At 48.8% G+C, this 19,887-nt stretch overlaps 1 protein-coding gene across 2 annotated transcripts in view; it reads right to left on the bottom strand.

Moving 5' to 3' along the window:
• Nucleotides 1-19,887, bottom strand: part of LOC119185302 (uncharacterized) — a 38,297-nt gene that overhangs the window by 9,921 nt on the left and 8,489 nt on the right. For both annotated transcript variants that reach the window (XR_012888858.1, XM_075883550.1), the window contains exon 2: nt 9,003-9,154. Coding sequence is in view for 1 of the 2 variants with exons in the window: in XM_075883550.1 (XP_075739665.1) it covers nt 9,003-9,154 (152 nt within the window). In the remaining variant the exon portion in view is untranslated. The remainder of the gene's footprint in view (nt 1-9,002; nt 9,155-19,887) is intronic.

Raw genomic sequence — 19,887 nt, forward strand, 5'->3', positions numbered from 1 at the left:
TCCGGAAACAACTCCGACTATTCAAGTTGGAGGACGATGTGCTATATCGATACATTTTCCACCCGGAAGGCCACCGATGGGTTGCCGTCGCACCACGCGCACTACGCACTGAAGTTGTTCGCGCTTCTCACGACGACCCGACGTCAGGACACTTGGGTTACTACAAAGCATACGAGCGCATCCGCAGTCGATTCTTCTGGCCAGGTCTTTTCACGACGGTAGCTAAATATATTGCCTCGTGCGCACTTTGCCAACACCGCAAGCGGCCCACAACTGCTCCAGTCGGGACCCTACAGCCACTTCCTTGTCCATCAGAGCCGTTCTCTGTCATCGGACATGACCTCTTCGGGCCCCTTCCAACTACATTAGATGGCAAGAGATGGATCGTCACCGCCGTTGATCACTTGACCCGATACGCTGAGACATCATCGATCACTTCAGGAACTGCTTCGGAAGTAGCAACTTTCTTCTTGAATGCTATTTACCTACGTCACCGAGCCCCTCGTGTTCTTTTGAGCACCGGGGCAAGGCGTTTCTTTCAAGCACGCTCAGTGAAGTTCTTCAAGCATCAAAAACAGCTCACAAAACAACATCTAACTATCACCCGCAAACCAATGGCTTAACGGAAAGATTTCATAGCACGCTGTGTGACACGCTGTCCATGTATATCCGACCAGACCATCGCAATTGGGATGCCATACTTCCCTTTGTCACGTATGCATATAATACGTCAGTTCAACGAACCACAGGCTATTCTCCATTTTTCCTAGTATACGGACGCCAACCGACATCACCACTCGACGTTTCATTCTTTTCTGTCTCCGTCAACTCTTCACCATTCGTTTGCGACCAGTTTCTGTCCCGTGTTCCTCGATGCCGTCGTCTTGCCCGTGTAAACACCGAAGCTAGCCAAGAAGATCGCAAACATCGTTACGATGCCACTCACCGCGTCGTTCTCTACCGCCCTGGCGACGATGTACTTCTGTGGACTCCTGCGCGAACGCCTGGCTTACGCGAGAAACTTGAGTCACGCTATCTTGGACCCTACAAAGTTTTAGAACAGACCTCACCGGTGAACTACCATGTCACACCTGTTCATGTTCCCACTGACCAACGCTGCCGCGGGACAGAGATTGTGCACGTTTCGCGTCTCAAGCCCTATCGTTTGCGTTCCCCAGTGTAATCCGCGGCCAGGCTGGCCGCTTCCGTCGACGGGGGAAATTAAAGTAAGAATTCATTGGACGTTATCTTCCTCATCTGTCAATAACCATCATCAGTCTTCGCTCCGTTCCTCTTCATCATCGGTGTCATCTTGCTGTTGCTTGAATAAGGCGTCAGCTGAACCGTTGTATTTCAATATATATATATATATATATATATATATATATATATATATTTCAAGCACATTTATCGTACTTCATCATTCCCACTTCTACATAACCATCATCATCGTGATTGGGCTTTTCGGAGCTAACACGAGGAAGATCCATACCTGACAGCCTTCAGTTGTCGAACTAATTTTTTTTTTATTATCGCGCTGCACCCGCCACGCGGCACTATGCCAACTTCGTCCTCCTTGACGAGCGCCGCATTCTGGGGTGCGACAGCCGCCCCCTCCCCCGTAGAGCGAGAGTCATAGGAGTCACCAGAGGAGTCGCCCAGTGGACAAGCTTGGATGTGGGCATCCTAACGGAAGATTGAAATCCCGTGGCCGCGAGAGCGGCGATATACGCAGGTTTCAGTCGATCAGCAGCCACGACGTCTGCACGGCCATTGGTGTCCAGCGTGAACGTCTTAGGTGTACGATGAAGTACGCGGAATGTGCCATCATAGGCCGGTGTGAGTGGTGACCGTATTTTGTCACGCCGAATGAAGACGTGACTGCAGTCATGCAAATCGTGGCTGACGAAGACAGAATGAGGGGGTCGGTCGGCAGGGATTATAGGAGCAAGGTCTTGAAACGTGGTGCACAGCTCTCGAATGTACGTGGAGGCATTGTGAGTGGAAGGTGGCCATAATGGCTCGAATAATTCTCCTGGAAGATGCAGGAAAACGCCATCGACTACTAGTTCAGCTGATGAGCAGCCGAGATCCACTTTCAATGCTCATCGGATGCCCAGAAGTAAGAGGGGGGGGGGGTCGAGTCAGCGTTCCCTTGGCTGTTGAGCAGTGAGGGCAGCTTTCAGTTGTCGATGAAGCCGTTCCACAATACCATTGGCGGAAGGATGATAGGCAGTTGTGTGGATTTGTCAAATGCCCAGGATATTGGCAAGTGCGGTGAAAAGGGTCGATTGAAATTGACGACCGCGATCAGTGGTGACGACAGAAGGGCCTCCAAAGCGCGAAACCCGGCCATTTGTGAAAGCCTTGGCAACTGTTGGTGCTCTAACGTCGGAAATTGGAAACGCTTCCGGTCACCTGGTGAAGCGATCCTCACATGTCAGCAGGTAACAGGCTTCTTGCAATGACGGAAGAGGGCCGACGATGTCGAGATGGACGTGGGAAGAAAACCTTGCTTCTGGAGGCCGAAAGAGGGATGTTACCGTGACTGTGTGATGGTGAACTTCGACCCGCTGACACTCAAAGCAGGTTTGCGCCCATCGTTGGCCATCAGCATTGATGCTTGGCCAAAGGAAACGAGATGTGACTAGCTTCTGGGTCGCACGAATACCAGGATGACTCAAGTTGTGCAATTGATCAAAAATTGCACGACTAAAAGCTGAAGGCACGAAGGGCTGATGGACACCATTAGACATTTCGCACGTTATTATTAATGATGTAGAAAATGGAAGCGGGTACTCAGTGAACGATAGAGACGTGGACGAAAAGCAAAGACGATGCAGCTCATGATCGTTCCTTTGGACAGCTGCTAGCTCTTCCTAGTGGTGGCTGGGACGACAAGGCATCGATGCGGGATAGTGAATCAGAAGCAGCATTTTCCTGCCCATATACGTGTCTGAGATCCACAATGAACTTGGAAATAAAGCACAGTTGACAGACCTCCCGTGCAGTATAACTGCTGTGATTTCGATGGAAGGCAAACGTCCGGTGCTTGTGGTCTGTAACGACGTAAAAGTCCCGGCCCTCCAATAAATGACGAAAATGTTTGATGGCGAGGTATACCGCGAGGAGTTTTCAGGCAAATGTACTGTATTTCGCCTCAGAAGGCTTCAGTTTTTGCGAGAAAAAACCAAGGGGCTGCACACCGGATATGTACATGCTGCTCAAGAACGGCGCCAACTGCCACACATGATTCATTGGTGATGAATTGTGGCATCAGGAACGGGATGTATGAGCATGGTGGCGTCTGCCAGAGCCTTCTTGGCAGTGTCGAAGGCAGATGCAGTGTCCTCGGTCCACTCCAGTGGCGCAGCCGGGTCTTTCTTTTTAGCCAATAGGTCGGTCAAGGGCTTTAGGAATGTTGCAAATTTTGGAAGAAAGCGGCGATGGAAGTTTAGTAAGCCCGAAAATTCTCGGAGTCTTTTTAGTGGAGTCGGAGGTGGAAAGTCTTGAATAGCTTTCACTTTGCTGGCCAGTGGTCGCATAACCTTTGGAGTAACAAGGTGGCCTAGGAGCTCTAGTGTAGCGACGCCGAAGAGGCATTTATTGGGATTATTGCGAGGCCGTGATCATCCAGGCAGTGGAACATGATGCGCAGGTGGGCTTCATGCTCAGGGCCAAATGAGCTTGCTACAAGGAGGTCATCAAGGTAGGCAAATACGAAATCAAGACCTCGCGTGACTTCGTTGATAGTGCGCTGAAAGGTCTGTGCTGAGTTGAGCAATCCAAAAAGCATCCTCACATATTCAAACAGACCGAATGGGGTAGTGATGGCCGTCTTCGGACTATCAGCTGGTTCTACAGGAATCTGATGGTAAGCCTTCACTAAGTCAATCTTATAGAAGATTGTGCACCCGGCCGAATTGGACGTGAAATTCTGTATGTGAGGAAGTGCATAGTAGTCTGGTAACGTGTGGGCATTGAGAGCGCGGTTAGCCTCACATGGTCTCCAGTCACCAAGATCTTTCTTCGGCACTATGTGGAGTGACGGCGCCCAGTTGCTGGAGGAAGGCCGCACAATGCTGAGTTCCAGCATGTGCTCAAATTCACGGCGGGCGATGGCGAGGCGTTCTCCAGGTAGTCGACGGGGTCGTGTAAAAACGGAAGGTCCAGTGGTCACAATGTGGTGAGTGATGAAATGCGCCACCGGTGACTCTCTGGCGTGCGGCTTCGTGATGCTGGGAAAATCGGAGAGTATTTTTGCATACGGCGAAGCAGGTGTGAGAGCTCGCACTCCCGTTGGCGAGGAAGTACAGAGTACACTTTGATGGAGAGGTGGGTGTTGAGATCTATGAGGCGATGAGTAGGCATGTCCACAGCAAGATTGAAAAAACTGAGGAAGTCAGCTCCAAGAACAGCTTGCGAGACGTCAGCGAGGATGAAAATTCAGCGGAACGTACGGCATAGTCCAAGATAAAGTGTAATAGAGCAATGGCCGTATGTGCGAATGGCAGAATTGTTGATCACTTGCAGTGGGCAGGTCTGTTTGTTGCGACGGCGATCTGCACACGTGGCCGGGATGATGCTAATCGGGGCTCCTGTTTCCACTAGGAAACAAGCGCCAGTGATCTTGCTAGAGACATAGAAAAGGCGGCATGATTTTCGACCAGTACCACTTGCCGCCGTTACTGGCCGGTCGTCGCATTCCCCCGACCAGGAACATGGGTGAGTGGACTTGCGAGCAGAGCCACCGAATTGGCGATGGTACCAGCCAACGGTTGAGAATGAGACGTCCCGCGGCGTGTCGGTTGGCTGAAATTCAGGAGAACGTGGGGGCGTCGGGGAGCGACCGTGTGTTTAGAACCTGGGTGACGGTCGACGATGCGCAGGTACAAAGTCATCGAGGTGCCTGACAAGGGCGTCCAAACGGTTCTCGATGCTCGCGAGTGCCGGGTCTGCAGCGGTGGCCGGTGGCGGTGTGGTAACGGCGTTGAGGATATATGTGCCCGCGAGTAGGCCGCCACTCGGTCAGCCATTTCAGCGAGTGTGTCTACTGGGACATCTGCGGCTACAAGTACCGGGACCATGCGCTAGAGGAACACTCACGTAACACCTTCTCCTCTTGGGGGGCGGAGGGGCCGCCAAGAAGCTGGCGCATGCGTCGCAGGAGCTGTGATGGGTGACGGTCACCGAGCTCTGTAGCCGTGATGAGCTGTTGGAGTCTGCTGTGTTCGGACTCAGACATGCGGGAAATGATAGCTGTCTTCAACGTGTCGTAGAGATGGCTCGGGTGTGGCGACGCTAAAATATCAGCTAAGTCGTCGACTACATCCGGAGGTAAGCAGGACACCAGATGCCAGTACCTGGCCTGTCTGCTGGTGATTTGCCGTAGACGGAAGTGTGCCTTGACCTGCAGAAATCATGTGCAGAGGCTGTTAGGCCAAAATGGTGGCAGGTTGACATGGTGAACCGCAGTGACTGCAGCACTGCTAGGTCTGGCGTCTTCTTGGGCATCAAACCGGTAGGATTGGTGGAAGAGCAGGCGAGACCCATGTGGGGTGATCGGGGTTGTGTGTTCTTTGTTGGGTCACCATTAACTGCCGGAGCTCACACGAGAAAGATCCAGCCCTGACAGCGTTCAGTTTTTGAACTGATTTTTTTATTATAATTGCGCTGCATCCGCCGCGCGGCCCAATGCCAACTTCTTCTTTTTTGACGAGCGCCGAGTTCTGGGGCGTGACAGGCTCTTTCGTTGCTGTTCTGAGCCAAGGCAATCATCCCGGAATAAACGCTTCTGCTGGTTGTGCATAGTGAAGTCTTCCTGCATCACAGAGAGTGGTGAGGGTGCCGGAAAAAGATCCCAAGGCCCTCCTTCGTTCATGCCTCACCTGGAGCAACAATCCGGTTGCCGATTGCGCTCGTCCACCCCCACAGCTATGCCGACAACGGAACCAATACCTAGCCCTAACCCTTTCACACTAATGCCTACGGCCACCCTCCCTTCGTCCACTGTCACCAGCCTTAATCGCGAACCACCTATGTTCGCAGGCCTCCACGGTGATGACGTCGAGGACTGGCTCGACCTTTACAACCGTGTGAGTTCAGCCAATTGGTGGACCGAAGCGGAGATATTGAGTTATCTCCCATTCTATCTCACCAGCGTAACCAAAACGTGGTATTTCAACGACGAAACTGAGTTTGTTGAATGGTCGACCTTTACCACGAAGCTTCGAAAGATCTTCAGATGCTCGTCAGGTCGTTCCAAAACCACACAACAGAAGCTGGCAACGCAGGTTCAACATCCACACGAGACATACGCTTCGTATATCGAGGATGTTTTGGCTCTCTGTCACCGTGCGAAGAGCAATACGACGGAAGCCGAGCGCGTTCGCCACATCCTCAAAGGAATCGGCACGATTGCATTCAACGCCTTGGCTGTAAACAGTCCCACTACAGTTTAAAGCATGAGCCAACACCTTGATCAGTTGCAGTCGCTCCGCCTTCAACAAGACAGCGATCCCCGCCTTATGCCTCCATCCACACGATCATCTGTGAAGAACTTCGAGACCTGGAATAGCTGCGGTTCACTGCCGTCTCAACTCCATCCGCACTGTTCGACTTGCGGAATCTTGTGAAGCAGGAGTTAGTGGCCAGGACAACACCGAGAGTGCTGGTCGCTCCATCAGCATGCTCGCTGCCCACATACGCTGATGTGGCCTCCATGATGACTCCGACAGCTTCGGTTGATCAACCACTGACGCCCACATATGCATATATAGCAGCTATTCTGCATTCCGCGACCACATTCGGGCCTGCTGCAATTACTTGTGGCCATTCGGCTTCTGTGCGATGCGGCGTACCTGCTCCAACTTCTTATCCTCAGTTGCGTTCGTACTGTCCTGTTTGTTTTTACTGCGGTATCCGAGGCCACATATCACGTTACTGCTGTCGCCGCCAGCAGGATGAACGACGAGGCTACGCTGAGTTCGAGTGAGACCGCTATTGACAGCCGGAATATTATGTTCCAGAGTCCTACTCCTTCACGCAGTACAAGTCTCCGTTTCCTCCAGCGTCCCCACGTCAACATCAGGACTACCGCTCCTCCATACGATGCTCTCCATCACCCTACTGACGCTCGGCATCGCCGATTCGCTCCCTTTCCCGCACTGTTGATTAACAGTCACAAAACTAAGGGTAGCAGTTTTTGGAGGGAAAACTGCGTCCAGTCGATGATCAAAACTACCTCCTGGTTTGTCGGCTAACGTGTTGTTAGTGACTACTAGAGGTGTTCCTGTGCAAGCGTTCGTTGATTCCGGTGCCGCTATTTCTGTTACACGTAGTGTCTTGTGCTCGTTGCTGCGCAAAGTAAGAACACCATTTGTAGGACCTGTGTCGCGTGGCACAAATAACGCACTCATCGAACCTGATGGACAGTGTACGGCTGGCGTTTTCATGGACGGCTTACGTGCCCACATCGAAATGATTGCGCAACGCACGTACGTTCATGAACTTATCCTGGGTTGGGGCTTCCTGCATTCCGCCTCCGCTGTCATAACAAGTAAAGAACACGTCGTTCACATCGGGGATACATCGGAAGCATCTCTGTCAGATCCGCCTTCATTGGTATTCAACTGAAGACGCTGAAGTCACTGAAGGCGCTGAAGGCTGTGTTTTGCACCCTGATCATGAACACGTGGTAGCTGTTGCATCTAGCCAAGTAGATGATGGTGACGCCCTAGTTGTCCCTGCTCCGCGCTGCACCCATTGTGGAATTCTCGACATCTCTTGTCTGCTCCGGTTGCCTCATGACCACGCTCTTCTGCCCATTTGCAACACAACTGCAGAATCAATTATGTTACCCAAGGGGATGTCTGTAGCGAAGATGGACGCCTCTCCACTGACCTCCATCGCAGCACTTTGCCCGTCTCCATCGTCACTGCCCACGTCAGGTGCGAGTTATTCCTCCTTCCCCGCACTAATCTAACACATCTGCCCTAATCTAACACTTCCACAGTCCACAGCGTTACTGGCGCTTTTAGCTAAGCATAAGGCCTGCTTCGACAGCGGTGTCATCACACTTAGCCAGACTCCCGTGGTTGTACAGCACATTGAAACGAATGGTTCTGGTGTTATACGCCGTCGGCCCTACCGTGTCTCGCAATCAGAAACGAAACTCTTTGAAGACCAAGTTGACGATATGCTATCACGCAAGATATGCTATCACGCAACAGGAGATGGCATAGGGCTAATCTAGTCGGCCAGAGATGCGCTGTCCTCGTCGTAGGGGACCGGCGGTAGGAGGTGGCGTAGGACCAACCTAGTCGGCCAGAGCAACGCTGTTGTTGGAAATCACGAGGGCACAACCGGTCAGCACGGAATCTAGCGAACCCCCGTGTTGTACTCCAACAAGAGTTCGGGACGAGTAACGGCAACAGAAACTACAGTGAATTCATGGTGTGCTCCACTTGAAAGGACGCGTTAACATCGGTCTAAGAGTACTACGCGGTAGAAAACATGGACGGGAAAAAGTCTGCACTTGTCCTTGTCTTTTTCTCATCCGTGTTTCCTACCGCGCAGTACTCTTAGATCATGTTTCACCAACTGGCCCAATCGTTCACTTTGGTTAACATCGGGCAAGGTACCTGTGATGAACGGAACTTTAAGTCGACCCATCCGCTGCTTCGCCTGCTACTCATAGTTATATTTAGTGGGATATTGCGTAGTTTTTTACCTACGTCATATATATTACACAATGTTAAATGGGTGCTGCTTAGCAGACAAGGTGCCGTTTTTGCGGTAGTTTATGCTTATTTATACAACATAGCTGAGAATCTCGTGAACTACCTTTAGACGACCTTATACGTCATTCGGAGCAGAAGGGCCAAGTATGATATAGTCACTAGCCGATATAAGATGATTTCCGATGTCATACCATCGTACTTACCCAAGCTTTTAATGCATTATTAAGCGAATCGAAGTTGCAAAATACAACAATCACTCACGCTTTGTGGCCATTTAAACCTTTAAGAAACCAGACGTAGGTAGCGGTTGACGAATGCTTGTCGTAGTATGTGCGTGCACCACTCAAACAATCGAGATCCCCGTCCTTGTCTATATCAAAGATGGCGACGATGCTGTCAAAACTATCAAACACCTGAAAAGATACACCAAGGGGTTTTGTTAAGGGCAGGGTGTCAACCTTTCACCTTCATGACGAAAAGTAGAGATTACGTTATTTCATTTTGACAGTGAAAGCAGTTTAGAGGTCACAACAACAACACATTTTGGTGGTGTAGTGGTCCGCCACCGCGGCCACTTTCCGTAACTGCCGTAGCGCACAATGAGATAAATATATCAAGAACCGAAAGGCAATCAAACTTAACCACTTTGCCAAAGCAGGCCCCAACCCTTTCGCAAAAAAGCGCTATACGGGGTTCATGTCGTGCAAGGAATCGTCTTAACAGATGCAACAAGACACGACATAAAAGAATAACACCGGGCGTCACACAATGTGAGTGGCCCAAATAATGTAATCCTCCAATGGCTCACGACTTTTGTAATAGGTGCACTGGCGTAAGCGCTTGTGCACGTACACACGCGCTAACTTTCAAGAAAGAATTATCTGGACAGACGAGATGGATTGCAACGGCGTCACTGAAGCCGGCATGTTGTAATAAAAACACAGTGGGGTGCGATGTTTGTGAGGTCATGTTACTGTTATCAGTGGAGCAGGTGCTGTTTGTACGAGTGAACTCCCCCTAACTGTTGATGTTACAAAATTTCGTCCTCTAAAATAGCCCAGAGCAGTTGTTTTTCAGAATAATTAATTCGAGAGGAACGGACTCCATTGCAAACCTACGTATTGACTTGCATTTTTGGACGTGTTTTGCTTAAAAAGTAACTGCTCAATAAGTTGGGCCTTGTGAAAAAAAGATGACAACATATAACCTTCCTTTCGTAGGTCAATGTAGCTTTCATTTCCCTGGTTCACTAAATATAAATATTAAATTACAAAGATAATTACCCTGCTGTTTCTGACTCACGTAAAAGAAGCGTTATGATATGCATGTATTTATTATTGAAAAGAGACAGGACTACACCATAAAAAGTATATGTGTATACACAGTATCAATTCAATACACCGTTTGCTTGTTTGTACGTTTGTTGTTGTTGTTGTTGTTGTCGTAGTTGTTGTTGTCGTCGTCGTCGTCGTCGTTGTTGTTGTTGTTGTTGTTGTTGTTGTTGTTGTTGTTGTTGTTTTTGTTGTGCGCGTCCGTGAGAGAAACACAGTTATGATTCTTTAGAGTTTTTTTTTTATTTCTCTGGGCAAAATTACAAAATTTATTGATCTTGGGTGCTAGGCACACATAACTTTCTTCAAGTCACATGGTTTTTTTAAGTTATCTGTTTCTTGGTTTACGCTGTCTTAACGTATAAGAAGCTGTATTTTATGTTATCGATTTCATTGTCAAGCTCTTCAAACTCGCTTCGTTATACATATCCTCCTCCACATCCTTCCCTTCACAGAGCAGATGCGGCCGCTTCGCAGCAACTGCAGACCAATTCATTTCCTTTCCTATATATGCTAAATCGCTTTCATCCAGCTCAGCAACCCTCCTACTGCCCTTTTTGTGGATCTGTACCGGCAGTGTACCACTCTACGTGGGAATGCTGTGCTCCACGGGGTATTCCTCTCATTCACAAACCTATTCCTTCCTCTTGGGAGTCTACAATGCTCCGATTACACCGGTAGGAACAGTAGCAGCTGTTCCAGCGGCCTCGCAGTGTCGCGCAAAGCAGTAGAGCTCTGGACTAGAGGCCCCACCCAACCGTGGCTTCCCCTATATGCACTCGTTATAAAAAGTTTATTCTCTCTTGGTAAATTATTCGTAATGTCATCCTAAATTATAATATGTGCACTAAGCAGTCACATACAAATATTATTGCACAAACAACCAATTATTGATGAAGATCAAATATTTTAGCGATATCTATATGGCCAATATGTACCATGTTTCAGACAGAAATTTTTAGTGGACACACTGTCTCGCTTACTCTTAGCATTTTTGTGCATTTCAACATTTTGAATATCCACCAATTATATAAATTACCCACATAAGTTTGTTTTTAACAATTTCCACGCAAATTAGCAAGCATTCGATAGATATGTCAGAGGATGGAGTAGGTGTGCTTTAATTAGAAGCCGTGAGCACAAGTCAGCGGGGTATCAAGTAAAAATGAAAAGCACTGCTTTGGAACGACTTGTAATAATAATGCCGTACAACAAAAGACGTGGCACGACACGATGTAATGCTGTAGTTTCAAATAAGGGTCAACTTCTTTGGGTGATTTTGCGTTCTTTTTTTTGCTAGAGAAGGCTATGTGGTTGAAATGAAAAGAAAAACAGTAACCTGTTTCTCTCAGCGTTGGTGACAGCTGCCGCAATGCTGAGGTGCTAGTCAATGGTAACACAAACTAAGTTCAATTTAAATTATTAAATGACCCCTGTTGTAGTCTTGAAGTTGTTAAGAGTTCAACAATATAGTAATATGGCATGGTGCTCTTTCAAGTTGCGCTCTTCATAATGGAGTTAAGAAAACTGCTGGTGACATAAAAATATCCCCGTAGGCTGATGTCTTGGCAAAGCTCGTTGTACAAGCAGGTTACGGGAAAGCATGCTTCCTTTCCTAGTACGTCCATCACGTCAGGAGCTGTGAAGGCAGATGTTAAAGAATAGGCCTGTGGCAAGAGCCAATAGCGGAAGTTACCAAGAGTCCATTTCACCTTATGAAATTCTGAGGAACATGACGAAAACTTTAAGAATAGAGCCAAACAACGAGGCGCGTTCCAGATAACTAGGAGAAACTTGAAAGGTAGCTTGGCGGCTATTTCGGAGAAATGATTCGTAGTGACAATAATGGACAAACGATGTAATGATGGGGATGACTCGCAGTTTCCACAGTAACCGGCAATATGCCAACACGGTGACATTTAAAATGGATGTGGCTATGTCCAATCTGGTTGCGTTCAGCTAAGAGTTAAAGTGCTCGTAGTGGATGCACAGTGATTTGCGACCTCGTTCCGCTAGATGGCTTGTATGCAGAGAACGTCTGCTTCTTCACAGTCATCGACGCTGAGATTCGTGGAGACACTCTAGCAGGAGCCATTGCTTGCTTCTAGCGAACACTTTTCACCAACGTAGGCGAAAGGTCATACTGAGAATGAAACCCAGCTAGTCGAAATCTCCTGAGCCCTCAACGACGTCATCTTTCATAATCATGTGCTGGTTTTGTGACGTTAAACCCCACATATCCATCAATCAAGGTCATAAGGAGGGTGTACACCGCTTGAAGGCACGGCGACGGTATTGGGAATCAATCAATCGATCATTCAATTATTCAAACAAACAACAAAAGTATATTAGGTGCGAAGCAGCTTTTTGACTAGCCTGTGTAACGCTGTCCCAGAGTCCATACCACTCCCATCGCCGCAGGTGTCGGAGTGGTGCCAAGCAGCTCACGCCCACTTAGCAGTGCGTGGTGACCTCTATCCCTCGCCTGCCACGCGCTCGCCGCGTGTCAGCTCTTTCTCGCTTCACCCTCTCCACCTCGCGCGACACTACCCTCTCCACCTCTCGCAATACAACTAGTATCAGAAGGACGCACTTTCAGCGCTATCTGACCAGAAAGGGTAGCCACGTTAAAATTGCTGAGCACAACCACCTTGGTTTTAGCAATGTTTAGCGAGGATCGAACCGCAGTGCCATGAATATAGTGAACTAGTGTAGAGCCATGAACTAGAGGCGGTGATAGGTGGGAAGTAGACACGAAGCGCAGGCCGTAAGAGAGTGTGCGAGTGCCACCTCTCGTTTACTTCTTGGAATGTCCGCTGGATGGCGGTAGTTTTGTGTGCTGAATATATCATGGAAAGATACGAGATGGTGGTACTTGGAGTTTTCACTAGATGGACGGACAGATGCACGGACGGATGCATGGATGAATGGACGCAGGATGGACGCATGGACACACATGCGAATGCACGGACGGATGGATGCACGGACAGTCACATATACGGACGCACGGAAGGATGGAAGCAAGAACGAACAGACGGATGGACGCTTCGCCCCACTCATCATCATGCACTCCGTGGATATGCTGTGATACTTTTTCCGAAACGAAAAATTTCATATGCGAGGGTTCTTTATACCAGTAGTATGAAGTAGCTATAGTGGTCGTTTCAATGCAGTATAGAATAAAATAAGTAGAGGTCCACAAAGAGAGAAGAAAAACGAAAATTAACATATAAATAGATTCATGCTCAGCTATACAATTACCCTTCTAATACATTGGTACTTATTAGTTCGCAACTTATATAGCTGAAACACATGCTCATTAAACAATAAAAAGCAGAGAATATGAATCAGCTCGAACAAGTTCTAAAGTACGCATAGGTTTACATGTGTTTAAAAGGTGATAAAAAAAGTATTGCACACTAAGTTGAAATTGCGTGCAGTTTTATTTTAAATGGAGATCACATTTCATGTTTCAGCTCCATTAAACACTGGTGGTATTTTGTCAAAAATTTTATGACATCTAAATAAATAAAAGTTACTGTTTGAAGAATCTCGCATAATGCATATGGGAATAGAAAAAAACAATGAACAAGTGGTGAGTTTCTAATAGCTGTATTACTGATTGAAGCAGCAAATTTGTAGACTGTAAACAAGGGTACTCAAGAATGTCCAGTGATTGCATACATGACAGTCGCTGGTGAGAGAGTGGACGTGGCGGGAAAGAATGCAGGCTAGTTATCGTTCATTACAGCCGTTTTCGTATTCCTCTAAACACTGACACTCCTTTATCATGGCATCACAAGCAGGAAATGTCTGCGTACCACTAAACTGAACTCGTCATCTGCCAATTTAACAATCTAGACTTACCAGTTCTTTGCCCTCAATCTCGCACTACAGTAGATGCGTTAACCACATGTGCTACGTTGGCAGTTTGACGGCAAGGGAATATTAAATCTAGATTGTTGGATAGTTATCAGACCGCGCATAATAATACACTAATTGCATTTACATCTACGAGCCCATAAGGACCGGCAATATCAGTACCGAACATAACGTCTATTAAGTGAACCAGCAGGAATTTTTCCATCAGACAGTGGCCACTATGAAACTACGACATAATATACACATCTGGTGTCTTGAAATAGCACTGGTGCGTGTTCTGGTGATGAAAAACATGACGAAGGTGCGGTGTTGTACCAGGTGGTGCTACGTAACTGTAGCTGTAAGAGGCCGTTTGCACAGTCAGTAACAAAACTCGTTTATGTATTGTCCAAACTAAAAATAATATTGATAAAACCCTTGATATGTTGCTCAAAAAGTGCAAATCGCATAGATGTTGCGCGCCGGGCTATGGTGACATGAGTAGTATACATTGCAAGGATGACGAAAAATCTGTTCCGCAACTCGAGCACTCCGGGATAGAGTACCAAAGTTTTATAAGTTTTTCGGGTGCAGCCAAGCTCGGGGCTCAAACAGGAATGTGACACCCAGTGTCGAGAAGTCTTAATATCTTATATTTTTACAGGCATCATTTGGTGTGGTGCACTCTCCCATAGTAGAGTACTAAGTATTCTAAATCGTTAACTACTTTTTCTAAACACATATCTTACATCAATCACCCTCCACGTCCAGTACACATCATCGCCTCGGTGTTATATGTCTAGAGCGTTTTGTGAATGAGTGGTGCATGTGACGTTAGTTACTTCAGCGCACTGCAGCGCCTTGATCGAGAGGTTACTGGAAGCGGTGTGAGTGCTGAATAGCTCATCCGGCCACCTCTCGTTGACAGCCTAAGCCATGGCCAAAAAATTGGCAGATCCCACGTACAGTGAAAATCAATTATATGTGAAGCACGAAAGAGAACTGTTGATATGTCACCTTCAAATCGGCGCAACGTTACGAGGTGGAGGTGAATGATGCCGTATATATGACTTCCGTGTCATGATTATTATGTTTAAGTGTCGTTTACCTTCGTAATCTATTCACGTCACGTGATACCAAATTTAGTATATTTTGAGCTAGCAAAACGGCCGCGAGCACGCTATGAGCGTGGTATGTTGTCGTGTTCTTATATGACACGTGTGTCAGGATTATCATGCTTGCCCCAGTCATGTTTCCACATCCATTGACTTCACGTAACACCAAATTTGGTATATGTGGAGCTAGCAAAACGGGCGCGATTGCATCATGAAGAGTCCAATATACTCCAATGAAGCGTTTACGCACACGCACGCTGGGCACAGCGACGCTACGTTATGAAAACGCGAGCACTCTATAGTCTGACGCCAGGCGCGACCAGCGCCCGTCGGCGTGGCCCGACAAAAACCGGCGCGAAATGCGCAAGCTGCATTTCGCGCCGATTGGTTACCCAGACAACACTGCGTCTCCCTGTTTTCGTGACGGAGGGACGCCGGACGCGCTGAAACGCACATGCGTCAAAGCAACGCAGCGCGGCGCGCGCCTGCGAGTATATTACAGCACCGGCGCCTGGCGTGGCAACGCCGCAACGAAATGAACGCCGGCGAGCACGCGCACCGCGTCCCGTCAAAATGTATTGGTGCCTTGACTGTGGCATGTAGTCATGTTCTCACATGACACGCATCTCATGATTATCTGTTTGTGTCATTTACCTATGTCGTCCGTTCACGTCGCGTAATACCGACTTTTGTACATGTGAAGCTTGCAAAACGGCTGCGAGCGCTTCATGAGTGTAGCATGCAGTCATGTTGTTTCATGACATGTGTCTTGTGTTTACCCTGTTTCCACTGGTATCACACCTTCGTCATGCATTCACGTCCCGTAATACCAGATTTGGTATAACTGAAGGTAGTGATACGGCCACAAGCGCGTCATGAGCGCGACCTGCAGTCATGTTATTACATGACACGCATCTCATGATAATCATGTTTGCACAAGTCACATACCTTCGTAATCCATTCATGTACTGTAATACCAAATGTGGTTTATGTGACGCCAGCGAAACGGCCGTGAGCGCATCATGAGTGTGGCATGTAGTCCTGTTGTTACAAAAGACACATTTCTTGATTTTCATGTTAGAGTCTGTCGCTTGTGTTCGCCATGAAATCATGTCATACCATACCAGTTTTGCAACATGCCATGTGAACGAAACCGGTGGAAGAGCTGCAGGACCACGAAATGGAAACCATGACATTCATTACATACATGTCATCATATTGTCACGGGGTCGTGACGTGGCCGAAGACAGGAGACTTCGTGTCGGGATTTAACTGTTTATTTGGGCGAACCTGTGTCCGGTAAACAGAAAGTCTAATTACAGCAGCAGTCTCGCACAGATAGCAGTCTCAGACTGATAGCGGCGAACGGAGCGTCGGCCTTCGATCAAGTACTGACAAGCGGCGAAGCGCGTCGGCATTTCTACTCCCGCCGTCGAATGTTCTAGCGCTACCGCTGGTGGCGGCGTACGTTCCAGAACAATCTGTACCATTCGCACAGTGGGCGTGATCTTATCGAAATGATCTACTACAGTCCGGAACCCTCTCGAAAACTGCAGGCGCGGTTTGCGCTGAGAATCATGTGGTGTTTTGGGCCGATATCAAAAACTTGGGAAATGGAACGTGGCATTGCCCCCTCTGAAAAAGGCATCGTCTCGATGCTTTAACTCAAAATGAAGGTACAATAATAATGCAAGAAAGTACAAGGAATAAATTACGATACAACAATAATACAAAAAGCACTGTTTCAGTTTGTTAACGCACATGAAACGGCTTGAGGCGTGCGACATGGACGACTTCAGGTCGCGATCGGCGTCGTTGAGAGTTCGTGATGCCGTCGGGGACAACCTCGTAATCAAGTGGGCCGAGACGTCGATCCACCCTGTATGGTCCGAAGTACCGTCGCAGAAGCTTTTCACTTAGTCCACGTCGGCGTATCGGCGTCCACACCCAAACACGTTCACCGGGCTGGTATTCCACGAAGCGTCGTCGAAGGTTGTAACGGTGGCTGTCGGTCGTCTGTTGATTCTTGATACGGAGCCGCGCAAGTTGTCGGGCTTCTTCGGCGCGACGAAGGTACTCGCTCACATCGAGGTTTTCTTCGTCGGTGACGTTGGGTAACATGGCATCGAGCGTCGTTGCCGGGCTCCTTCCGTAGACCAATTTGTATGGAGATATCTGCGTCGTCTCCTGCACCGCCGTGTTGTATGCGAAGGTCACATACGGAAGAATGGCGTCCCACGTCTTGTGTTCGACATCGACGTACATTGACAGCATGTCGGCGATCGTCTTGTTAAGCCGCTCGGTGAGGCCGTTGGTCTGTGGGTGGTACGCTGTCGTCCGGCGGTGGTTTGTTTGGCTGTATGCCAAGATCGCTTGAGTTAAGTCGGCAGTGAATGCCGTTCCTCTGTCGGTGATAAAGACCTCCGGGGCGCCGTGACGTAGGACGATATTTTCGACGAAGAACTTAGCTACCTCGGATGCACTGCCTTTTGGCAGGGCTTTTGTCTCGGCGTAGCGGGTGAGGTAGTCGGTAGCTACCACGATCCACTTGTTTCCGAAAGCCGACGTCGGTAAAGGCCCCAGTAGGTCCATTGCCACTATCCCTCAAGAGGAAGGTATATAACAGCTGTATCTTGCCGGTACTTAGCTACGGAGCAGAAACCTGGAGACTTACAAAGAGGGTTCAGCTTAAATTGAGGACGACGCAGCGAGCAATGGAAAGAAAAATGGTAGGTGTAACCTTAAGAGACAAGAAGAGAGCAGAGTGGATTAGGGAACAAACGGGGGATAAGGATATCATAGTTGAAATCAAGAAGAAGAAATGGACATGGGCAGGGCATGTAGCGCGTAGACAGGATAACCGCTGGTCATTAAGGGTAACTGACTGGATTCCCAGAGAAGGGAAGCGGGTTAGGGGGAGACAGAAGGTTAGGTGGGCAGATGAGATTAAGAAGTTTGCGGGTATAAATTGGAAGCAGCAAGCACAGGACCGGGTTTACTGGCGGAACATGGGAGAGGCCTTTGTCCTGCAGTGGACGTAGTCAGGCTGATGATGATGATGAGGTCCATACCAATCTGCTGGAAAGGTCGGCAAGGTGGATCAATTGGCTGCAGAAGTCCCGCTGGCCTTGTCGGCGGTGTCTTGCGTCGCTGACAGTCCCGGCATGTCCTCACATAACGAGTGACGTCGGTGGTAAGACGTGGCCAGTAGTACCTTTCTTGTATCCTCGCGAGCGTACGAGAAACACCGAGGTGCCCTGCCGTCGGATCGTCGTGCAGGGCCTGCAGGAGTTCTGGTCGCAGAGCTGAAGGCACCAAAAGGAGGTACTTAGCTCGAAGCGGTGAAAAGTTTTTCTTTTGTAGAAGACCGTTTCGTAGAAAGAACGACGCAAAGCGCGCTTGAATACCTTCGGGACTTCGGCGGTCCTGCCTTCGAGGTATTCTATTAGGACCTTAAGTTCCGGGTCAGCCCGCTGTCGTTCAGCGAAGTCGTCGGCAGTTATCGTTCCCAAGAAGTACTCGTCATCCGGGTCGTCGGGTAGCGGTTGGTCGACAGGCGCACGAGAGAGACAGTCGGCGTCAGAGTGTTTTTTGCCGGACTCGTAAATGACAGTAATGTCATACTCTTGAAGTCTCAGGCTCCATCGTGCGAAGCGACCTGAAGGGTCCTTCAAGGTGGCTAGCCAACACAAGGCGTGGCGGTCGCTCACAACTTTGAAGGGCCTGCCGTAGAGGTAGGGGCGAAATTTCGACGTAGCCCAGATGATGGCGAGGCACTCCTTTTCTGTTGTGGAATAATTTGCTTCTGCTTTGGTTAGCGATCGGCTGGCGTAACTAATAACCCTTTCAAGTCCGTCAGCCTTCTGCACAAGAACGGCGCCAAGACCTACGCTGCTTGCGTCAGTATGTATTTCTGTCTCGGCGAATTCGTCGAAATGGGCAAGTAACGGAGGCGTCTGGAGGCGATTTTTCAGCTCCTAGAAAGCGTGTTCCTGTGGCGTTTCCCACTTGAACTCCACGTCGGCCTTAGTAAGGTTGGTGAAAGGATCGGCGATGCGGGCGAAGTTTTCCACGAATCGCCTATAATATGCGCACAGGCCCAGAAATCGGCGCACGGCTTTCTTGTCAGTGGGCGGCGGGAAGTCGGCGATGGCGGCTCTTTTCCGTCTCTCGGGACGAACTCCAGACTTGTTGATAACGTGCCCCAGAAACAAGATCTCTTCATACGCAAATCTGCACTTTTCTGGCTTCAGTGTGAGTCCGGAAGTCTTGATGGCTTGAAGTACAGCTTCAAGGCGCCGAAGATGCTCGTCGAAACTCGAGGAAAACACGACGACGTCGTCCAAGTACACAAGGCAAGTCTGCCACTTCAATCCTGCCAGTACTGTATCCATAACGCGTTGAAAAGTTGCAGGCGCTGAGTAAAGGCCGAAGGGCATCACCTTAAACTTGAAGAGGCCGTCCGGTGTTATAAACGCCGTCTTCTCTCGGTCTCTTTCGTCGACTTCGATTTGCCATTAGCCAGTCTTGAAGTCCATTGACGAAAAGTACTTGGCGTTATGGAGCCGATCAAGTGCGTCGTCTATTCGTGGGAGAGGATACACGTCCTTTCTCGTGATTTTGTTCAGGCGGCGATAATCGACGCAAGAACGTAGGGTCCCATCCTTTTTCTTCACTAACACTACGGGGGATGCCCATGGGCTCTTGGACGGCTGGATAATGTCATCCCGCAGCATTTCATCAACTTGTCTCTTCATGGCCTCACGTTCTTGAGTCGTAACCCTGTACGGACTCTGACGGAGTGGTCTGGCATTTTCTTCGGTTATGATGCGATGTTTC

This window comes from Rhipicephalus microplus, unplaced genomic scaffold, assembly GCF_043290135.1.
Source record: "Rhipicephalus microplus isolate Deutch F79 unplaced genomic scaffold, USDA_Rmic scaffold_18, whole genome shotgun sequence".
NCBI classification, from domain to species: domain Eukaryota; kingdom Metazoa; phylum Arthropoda; class Arachnida; order Ixodida; family Ixodidae; genus Rhipicephalus; species Rhipicephalus microplus.